The 10530-nt window shown below is 28.7% G+C and overlaps 1 protein-coding gene across 2 annotated transcripts; it reads left to right on the forward strand.

Moving 5' to 3' along the window:
- The first annotated feature begins 578 nt into the window (after window positions 1-578).
- Window positions 579-9197, forward strand: LOC110651339 (probable pectate lyase 4). Of its 2 annotated transcripts, XM_058144682.1 has the most exons (6): window positions 579-819; window positions 4486-4695; window positions 7215-7566; window positions 7690-7900; window positions 7979-8047; window positions 8540-9197. In XM_058144682.1, the coding sequence occupies exons 2-6, from the start codon at window positions 4566-4568 to the stop codon at window positions 8765-8767; spliced, it is 990 nt and encodes a 329-aa protein (XP_058000665.1). In that variant the 5' UTR covers window positions 579-819; window positions 4486-4565; the 3' UTR covers window positions 8768-9197. The 2 variants fall into 2 exon arrangements, with proteins under 2 accessions (XP_058000665.1, XP_021662331.2); XM_021806639.2 differs by lacking the exon at window positions 579-819 and having other exon boundaries at window positions 4419-4695.
- Window positions 9198-10530: the final 1333 nt, after the last annotated feature.

Consider the following 10530-nt stretch of genomic DNA (forward strand, 5'->3'; position numbering starts at 1 on the left):
TATAAAAAAAATTAATAATAAAGTAAAGTATCTTATAATATTATTAAAATGCAAAAAATGTTAAAAATAAAAAAAAATACATTAAAAATAATAATAAACAAATGTAAAATTTAAAAAAAATAATTAATATTTTTTATTTTTTAAAATAATAAAAAAAGTGGGATAATTTTTTTTTTTAAATCATATTACAATGAAATAGATGAAGTATTTAAATTAACAATGAATATGCTTACCACACTAATCACGTATGCAATATGGTAAATAGTGCAAAACATATGGTATACATAAAACTATTAACCACGCTGGAATAAGAAACATATGACTTATCCTCGTACGTTTGTGATAAATTTGGCCCCACCATTATAAATGAAAGTCTCAGCAAATCTTAGAACGCAATCTAGCCAAGATTTGTAAAATCTTACCCCAAATCTCTTCAATAATCATGTGACTCATTAAACAATTGAAGGCAAACTCAATATATCTATTAAAAATTTTTACTTTTGAAAAGCAAAATCAATTAGAACATTATTTATATTAAAGGTATTTTAAAATACTATTTCTTTACATTTTTTAGATTATTTATGGTCATGCATATGGTGGTGGTTTGCTTAGGGATAGTTCTGAAAATTGGATTCAGGGTTTTCTTATTAATTTTGGGTGTGGGCGTTGCTTCAAGGATTGAGGATGGCCATTGCAACGAGAAGCGAATGGCTCAACATATTGGCTAGCAGATTTTGCTGGGAGCTCATCAATTACGGTCTCCTCCTTCGGCTCTGCTTCCTTGCTGGGAGCTCCTGCTTTTGTCCACACAAAGAAAAGGTATTTTAGAATTCAAGTTTTAAATTAATCTTTTTAAATATGAGATTATATTTGCAAATAATTTTCATAATTTCAATTTTTTCATTCTAAATATTGTTAAATGTTATGAAAAGCTAGTAAATTAAACATGAAATTATGGCAAATATTTATCATCATTCATAAATCGTCTCTTTTGTAAATTTACGCTGAATTAGAACGAACCGATTTAATAATCAGTAAACCAAATCAAGTCAGAAGGCGACAGGTTGAAGGACTTGAAACATTAGATCACTTAGAGGCTAATAATCGCTTAATGTTTTATTAATTAAGAAATAAAATTTTATATTTATTAAAGGAATATTTTACAATTTAATTCCGTTACTTTATGGGTTTATCCTTTGCTTTTATTCTCTTAACGAAAAGCTGATTTGCGAATTAACAGAAACTGAATAATTAATTACTGACATACAATGGCATCCTAAACTTTATTATTATTATATTATTATTATTTTTTTATTATAAACAAATTTGTTCCCTTAAACGTGAAATTGCAAAATCAACTGATTTTTCTGAAGAGAAATTAATTCGTCTTTAACGTTTTCACTAATGGGAAACTCCCATGGCCATCACAAATTCCCCAACGGCGGTTTACCGGCTGACATCAGAATGAACCGATTTAGGTTTTATTTGGTTTAACTGTTAAATACAGCTGATAATTGTTAGCTGGTAGTTATTACTGTTAACTGATAGCTGATAGCTGATAACTGGTAGCTAATGATAGCTGATTTATGTTATCAATAAGAGTATATATTATATAATTTATTTTATTATTTAAATAAATATAAAATTATAAATTTATTATATTATATTATTTATTTTATTATTAAATTAAATATACAATTATTAAATTAATATATTATTAAAATAAAAATATAATTATTAATCTATTATATTATATTATTTATTTTATTATTAAAATAAGAAAATAATTAAATTTTTTAAAAAATAATTAAATAATTTAAAAAATATAGATAAAATAATAAAGTAATTATTATTGTTGATAAAGAAAAAACTTATAATTAATTTTAAGTTTTTAGATATAAATAAATATTTTACATTTTATGTTATTAATAAAAAATATTTTAACAAAATTGAAATGTGTTAATTAAATGTTAAAATTATAAATAAAAATATAAAAGTATTAATAATATTAATTTTCGAGTTAAATAAAAAAAATAATATGGCCAAAATAAAAAATAAAATCAAATCAGCTATCAGCCGTGAGAAACAGCTCTAAAAATAGAGTTGATACAAACTGCAGCTGATGGGTATCATATCAGCTACCCATCAGCTATCAGTTTTATTTTTTAAAACTTACCAAGGGCCTGTTTGGATTAACTGTTGAATACAACTGATAGCATTGGTGATAGCTATTCTTTATGGTGATGGTGATAGCGATAGTGATGATAATTTGTTTTATATTAAGTGTTTGGTAAAATTATATTTAGCTATTGCTGTTAATATGTGAAATGATTAATAAGGGTATATATCATATAATTTATTTTATTATTTAAATAAATATAAAATTATAAATTTATTACATTATATTATTTATTTTATTATTAAATTAAATATATAATTATTAAATTAATATATTATATTATTTAAATAAATATATAATTATTAATCTTTTATATTATATCATTTATTTTATTATTGAAATAAAAAAATAATTATTTTTTAAGATAATTAAATAATTTTAAAAATATAGGTAAAATAATAAAATAATTATTATTGTTAATAGAAAAATTTATAATTAATTTTAAGTTTTTGGATATAAATAAATATTTTATATTTAATACTATTAATAAAAAATATTTTAACAAAGTTGAAATACGTTAATTAAAATATTAAAATTTCAAATAAAAAAATAAAAATATTAATAATATTAATTTTCAAGTTAAATAAAAAATGATAATATAGTCAAAATAAAAAATAAAACCAGATCAGCTATCAGCTGATGAGAAACAGCTCTAAAAATAGAACTGATACAAACTGCAGCTGATGGGTATCATATCAGTTGTCCATCAGCTATCAGCTCTATTTTTTTAAACTTGCCAAACATCACAATTTACCTGTTTGGGTGTCTATCAACAGGTAAACCAAACACCCCCCAAATACTCTAGTTCACCTGTTTGGGTGTCTATCAGCTATCAGCTTCACTCAACAGGCCCTCTAAAAATAGAGTTGATACAAACTGCAACTGATGGGTATCATATCAGCTACCCATCAGCTATCAGCTTTATTTTTTAAAACTTACCAAACACTCTAGTTCACATGTTCACCCAACAGGTGAACCAAATACCTAAGTGCGTTTGGTTTAAGCTGAATACAAATGACAACTATTAGGTGATAACATTTATTAGTGATAGTGATAAGCAGTAGTGATGATAGCTGATTTATGTTAAATGTTTGGTAAAATTATGTTTAACTGTTGCTGTTGATATGTGAAATGACCAATAAGGGTATATATTATATAATTTATTTTATTATTTAAATAAATATAAAATTATAAATTTATTATATTATATTATATTATTTATTTTATTATTAAACTAAATATACAATTATTAAATTAATATATTATTAAAATAAAAATATAATTATTAATCTATTATATTATATTATTTATTTTATTATTAAAATAAGAAAATAATTAAATTTTTTAAAAAATAATTAAATAATTTAAAAAATATAGATAAAATAATAAAGTAATTATTATTGTTGATAAAGAAAAAACTTATAATTAATTTTAAGTTTTTAGATATAAATAAATATTTTACATTTTATGTTATTAATAAAAAATATTTTAACAAAATTAAAATGTGTTAATTAAATATTAAAATTATAAATAAAAAATATAAAAGTATTAATAGTATTAATTTTCGAGTTAAATGAAAAAAAATAATATGGTCAAAATAAAAAAATAAAATCAAATCAGCTATCAGCCGGTGAGAAACAGCTCTAAAAATAGAGTTGATAAATACTCTAGTTCACCTGTTTGGGTGTCTATCAGCTATCAGCTTCACCCAACATGCCATTTAAAAATAGAATCGATACAAACTACAGCTGATGGGTATCATATCAGCTACCCATCAGCTATCAGCTTTATTTTTTAAAACTTACCAAACACTCTAATTCACTTCGTTGGGTGTCTATCAACTATCAGCTACACTCAACAGGTGAATTAAACACCCCTCTAATAACTAGTAAACCAAATTGAGTCAGAAGGCGACAGGTTGAAGGACTTGAAACATTAGATCACTCAGAGCCTAATAATCACTGAATGTTTTATTAATTAAGAAATAAAATTTTATATTTATTAAAGAAATATTTTACAATTTAATTCCGATACTTTGTGGGTTTATCCTTTGCTTTTATTCTCTTAAAGAAAAGCTGATTTACAAATTAACAGAAACTGAATAATTAATTACTGACATACAATGGCATCCTAAACTTTATTATTATTATTTTATTATTATTTTTTATTATAAACAAATTTGTTCCCTTAAACGTGAAATTGCAAAATCAACTGATTTTTATGAAGAGAAATTAATTCATCTTTAACGTTTTCACTAATGGGAAACTCCCACGGCCATCACAAATTCCCCAACGGCGGTTTACCAGCTGCTTCACCCTTTATAAATGAACAGCCACCGCAAGTCCCCAGCTCAGCCCAGCCTCCGCACAACCAAACCCCGAGCACCATGGTAATCACTTTGCCTTACGCTCACGTCGACTGCAACCTGCGAGCCCTTGCAGGCCAAGCCGAGGGTTTCGGTCGCCATGCCATTGGAGGCGTCCGCGGACCCCTTTATCATGTCACTTCCTTATTAGGTCACTTTCATTCTCTCTTGCATTTTGTCCTGAGTTATGTAATTTCGAATTACTGATGATTTTCAGGATTTTGTGATTGAGTGTTTGAATTGGTTCTTGAACTTCTGTGGATTTTAGTTCTTAGTGCTTACTTTCTTGTTTTCTATGGAAATTAATTCGTAGTTGACATGTTTGTTCTAATTATGCCATTAGACTATTGGTGATGTTGCTGTACTGTTGTTGGGCAGTTAAAGAATCATAAGCTTTGAGAATGGTGATAAAATTTCGTTATATTAAGAATTAAGCTTGATGGTAGGTTGAGGTTAAAATAAAGTACATTCTGATGAATTAAATATTCAAACTTTGTTCAAATTGTTGACTAAATATTATAATGAAAAATAGTATTTTGAGAATTGCAGATTTAAATAATGTTGAGTACTTTATATTGAAATAATCATTCACACTTGGAGAAACACATGTTAGTGTTTGTCTAATATGTGAATATTTTATATTTTTTATGACACTGAAAGTAGCAGTTTTGGAGATATATTTCTTTTTGATAGTCATTTGTTAAAGCAGAAATCAAACTCACCGTTTCAGAATTATTTTTTTTATTATAAAAATACAATGTATTCCTTGAGTGAACATGCATGTGCATAATTATGAGTTTCATTTTGTTGCATATGACAAAAGGTACCTCTTTTTTTTTTTTCATCACCTTCAATGCAAAGTATATGAATGTTACCATTCTGAAACTCATTGAAATGCTAAGTCAGAGGAGACCAGACATAAATTTAAACAAATTTTTTTTTTTTTTTTTTTTAAAAAAAAATTTTCCTACCCTCTATCCACCTACCTCATTTCCTTTTCAATGCAACCGTTGTTAGTTGTCCTTCCTTTGTTAGCAAGGTAGCCTGATTGCAGTCTGCAGACTTTCTAGTGGCTGTGTTATTTATGTGATTTAGTTTAATTTGCAAAGCTTTTAAGCACTTGCTTTTAGTTTTAGTCACAAATACAGTATCTTATTAACCTTGCAATTTGCATACCTCTCTCTCTCTCCTTTAAATACAACTTTTCCATTAAAAAGGATACATAAGAGGTTCAAGGGCCAAAAGGATTATTAGTTCATGACAATCTGCTGCTATAATTCCTTATCCCTACTATCAGCAAAACTTATTATTGAACATAACTCCAAATGTTGTTTCCAAGTTCCCTGCAATTAGAAAGCTCCTGCAAAAACATTAATGACTCACCATATGCCATCATAAATAACTCAAAAGAAGGTCCATGATTGAGATAGGCAAGCTTGGCTATTTTAGAGGCCATGAAAAACTACAATCATGCCATGAGAGAGAAAAATGGAACAACTCGTCTCTTATATGCCATGGCTATTAAAAATTCTCCATGCTGGGCATAAAAAATTTATGTATATGTAACTTCAACTAGAAATGAAAGGCTAAATAGCATAATATCAAGAACCGTTCTCTTTGCAATTATTTTTTTTTTCTTTAAAAGAAAAAAAAAAAGAGAAAGTTCCAATGCAAACCTGTAGGAAGCTTGTTCATTGCAATGAGTTTAAAACAGGGGTTTTGGTAGTCCTTTAAAAAATCAAAAGACGAAAGGAGCATCTGGTAAAGCATTTTGAAAAATTGAAAGTGATTAGGGCTTTTTTTCTCTTTAAAAGGGTAAACAGGGTGGGGAGAGAGAATTAGAGTGAGAGATGAGCTCCCAGTGACCTCAAAGAGGATGAAAAATCTAAGAAACCTTGCAGGGAGGTTGTATGGCGAGTCTCGACTTTTAGGGTTAGATGCTGCATTGAGACTTGAGAGAAATATGCAAAAACAGATAAGAAGATTAGTGACTTCCTCAATAAGGAGACTTCAACACATCCAATTGAATGTTATTGTAGAAAAAGGTATTGGTTCTTATGTGTGAGAAATAAACAATGGGTTTAGATTAATTGATAAGGAGAATAAGAAGAGTTTATTTGTTTTCTCCCCTTGTACTACAGAACTACAATACCGTTTTAGAAAAATTGCAAAGGAGATTACCAAATAAAAACAGAGAGAAACACTTTTGTTACTTTGTATTCGTGTATTATATGGATATGTATAGATATGGATTATGCAGCGCTGCAATGTGAACTAATTATATGTTTACAATGGAACTGCAGTAGATGGTTGATTAGAATTTGCTGTTTGTGACAACTATATTCATTAGTGGAGCTATTGAAGCATTGATGAAGCATCATATGACAAACTAGCTTGTGTAAAATTTTCAGCGTCATCATTTAAATGGGATGTTTTGGAATGCATGGTTGGAATTTAGGAATTATGAACTCTGGCTACATCATTTTGCTTTATTGGAGTTTTAGAAAGCTTATTTTTATTGCTTGAATTTGACCAAGTGAGACGTTTGGGTTTGAACTGCCCTGATCCTCTGGTCCAAATTATGTAGCCAATTCAGACAATCATTAGCTTCTTCAGATCATTGTGATTGGTAGTCAAAGCAAGCTTATATAAATTGTTATGTGATTATAGATGATGGTCCAGGATCGCTTAGAGACGGATGCCGGAGGAAAGAGCCACTATGGATTGTCTTTGAAGTGTCAGGCACAATTCATCTTAGGTCATTCTTGAGTGTCTCTTCTTATAAAACTATTGATGGCCGGGGTCAAACAGTAAAACTCACTGGCAAAGGTTTGAGGCTGAAGGAATGCGAGCACGTTATCATATGCAATCTAGAGTTGGAAGGGGGAAGGGGAGATGACGTTGATGGCATTCAGATAAAACCCAAGTCCAAGCACATTTGGATAGATCGTTGTAGCCTTCGTGATTACGATGATGGCTTGATAGATATCACACGAGAAAGCACCGATATTACCATTTCAAGGTGAACTAAATCCCCCGCATAGAGGAACTATAGCCCTCTCGCTTCCTTCCCCACCCCTTTACAACCAAACACCCCATTCCCAAACCAACATTTCATTTCATGTCTTTTAACTGTTATTTTCAGGTGCCGCTTTTCACAGCATGACAAGACAATTCTCATTGGAGGTCATCCACCCCAGAGCAGTGACAGATGCATTCGGGTAACCATTCACCATTGTTTTTTTGATGGGACTCGTCAGCGGCACCCTCGTGTTAGATTTGCCAAAGTACATTTATACAATAATTACACGAGGAACTGGGGCATTTATGCTGTTTGTGCCAGTGTAGAATCTCAGGTGATAATACTTTATTTCGTTTCTTTTTTAACGTATGCAACATCATTCACCATGCTCTTGGTCATCTTTTGCCATCAGATATACTCCCAGTGCAACATTTACGAAGCAGGAGAGAAGAAGGTTGCTTTTAAGTATCTTACTGAGAAGGCAAGCCCTTTACATTATTTTTCACAACTATAAAAGCCTTAATTTTTCATGATCATTTAATTCATTCCTGTTCTATCTAATCAGTATTGAAAAATATTAAGATATAACTAGCATAAAATTTTATTCACGTCTGAGAGTCTCAAAATTGCTAATAATCTATTGGAAATGACCTCACAATCTGCTGAAAATGGCTGATTCTTTTAAAGTTCAATTGATCTTGTTGGTAAAAGGACACCATAATGTTGGAATCTTCAGAAATATTTTAAGTTCATGCCAAAAGTGATTTTGCGAAGTTCAGATATTACCATTATGATTATTCGTACTTTTTAATTTTGTCTAGAAATAATTTAAGCCAGTATAATTTGAATGGATGTGCTACCTTAGATGCGAGAGAAAGTGAAAAAGGTGGACCAGAAGATAGTTAAGATGACGTTGTAAGATCTTTTTCCCTTACACAGAAATTAAATCATCAACTAAGTGATGATTTTTCAGGCACCTGACAAGGAGAAAGCAGGGACTGGCTACGTTAAGTCTGAAGGAGACTTATTTACGACTGGAACTCAAGCAGGGTTAATGTCAGAAAGTGGAGAACACTGTAAGTTTCATCCCAGTGAGTACTACCCCGAGTGGACGGTGGAAGCTCCTACTGCCAAGCTTAAAAAGACTCTCCAACATTGTACTGGATGGCAGTGTGTTCCACGGCCAGCTGATACAGTATAGACTGCATTGTAAAGTTGGATGAAGTATATTTGTGCACTTTAAGTAATTTTCTTCTTGGTCCTTCAGAATCTCAAATCTCGGTTGAAAGTGTGTCTGTATAGGATATATAGCATAACATGTCTTTAACAAAATCAAAATAGTTTTGTTAAAGGGTGTGTGTTGTCCCCGTCCTATGTATTCCCTGTCAAAAAAAAAAAAATGTTGTGCTTGAGTATGGTGTGGTGATGTTTACCATCTTTTAGGTGTCTCCACGCATAGGGGTTGGTCCTTCAGGATTTTACATCACTTGTGAAAAGTGTTTAGCGTGTCTTGACAAAATTATCATGATTTTGTCAAAAATAATGTATTATCCTTATTGTGTGTGTTCCATGTAATGATAATAAGGCTTATTGGCTAAATAAATCCAATCCTTGATGTCGGTTGTTGTATATATTTAAAACTTTTAATTTTAAATAATTTAATAATAATTTTCAAAATTAAAAAATTGAATAATTTTTATCTAAAATTAAATATTTGGGGATTAACTTTTTACACATAAATTGCCAGTTGCATGGCATGTTGCGATTTCTAATTTTTTTTATTTGATTCAGGTTCACTCACTGTAGAGTTCCTATATTTTTGCTTGGAGGCATTGGCTTCATTTTTTTTTTTTTCACCTGATTCATTGTATCATTTTATATTTCTTTATTGATATATTTTCAATTGTTTCTATTATATTTTAATGAATTAATTTTTTTTTCAGCCATTGACTTATGCAATTTCCTTCGGTGAGAATATGATAAATGCATTTCAAATGCATATAATGCAAACAAAGAGAGAGAGAAATCAAATAAAAAAAAGAAAAAGAAAAATGTGACATGGTATTCCACATAACAATCTAGGTGTAAAAAGTCAAAATTTCTAAATTAATTTTTAAATATTGGATAAAAATTCATTAATTTTGAAATTATTATTAAATTGTTCAAAATGAAAAGTTTTAGACATTTAGCATTCAACGTAAAGGCTTGAATTTATTTGATCAATAGGTCTAATAATAATAATAATAATAATAATAATAATAATAATAATAATAATAATAATCTTCTTTCTTACCCCTAAATGTTTGTTGCCTCTTCTTTTTTACTATAGGTCATTGTACTGAAATAGTTGGGTTACGTTTTTTTTTTTTTATTTTTATTTTTATTTTTATTGTTGATTGAAATACCCAAAATGCTCTATTAATTGTGTTTATAATATGCTGCTGGCTGTTATCTCATCAAAAGGCCTTTTGTATCAAATTCCTCTCAAGAAAACTAGATAACATTATTGAATTATCTTTCTATTTTAAAAAATTTGAATCAGCATTTGTTTTTCATAACTTTTTGGATTCATATATTCTTAATTTTTTTTAACTTATTACGGTCCATTTGTAAATTAATTTATTAATAAAATTAGTTTTACATAACTTTATATATATATATATATATGAAATGTGTAAATTTTACATTTGATTAATTGGCCACTTTGTCTAGTGCTTCATGTTTAATTTACTCGCCCATTTCTTGCTTTTTTTTTTTATGCTTTGTAATATTTTTCTTCAAGAAGGGAAAAAAAAATTATTTACATATCTTTCACGCACACACATATATATATATTTCAATTGAGTATTCAAATTCTCAAACAAAAAAGAAAATAAGGAAAGAAAAATTGGCTACAAGGAACTTTATGATGACATTTGATGTAGAAAATTAACGAACATTAGAAAATGGGGTTGGAATATAAAT

The sequence above is a fragment of the Hevea brasiliensis genome, chromosome 3 (assembly GCF_030052815.1).
Source record: "Hevea brasiliensis isolate MT/VB/25A 57/8 chromosome 3, ASM3005281v1, whole genome shotgun sequence".
Taxonomy (NCBI): domain Eukaryota; kingdom Viridiplantae; phylum Streptophyta; class Magnoliopsida; order Malpighiales; family Euphorbiaceae; genus Hevea; species Hevea brasiliensis.

What these genes read in the sequence shown, in the direction of transcription:
- LOC110651339 (XM_021806639.2), top strand. Translation starts at nt 4,437, where the DNA reads ATGGGAAACTCCCACGGCCATCACAAATTCCCCAACGGCGGTTTACCA. An exon ending in ACCGATATTACCATTTCAAG is followed by an intron (nt 7,567 to 7,689) that starts GTGAACTAAATC and finishes TGTTATTTTCAG; the next exon opens with GTGCCGCTTTTCACAGCATG. An exon ending in TTAAGTATCTTACTGAGAAG is followed by an intron (nt 8,048 to 8,539) that starts GCAAGCCCTTTA and finishes ATGATTTTTCAG; the next exon opens with GCACCTGACAAGGAGAAAGC.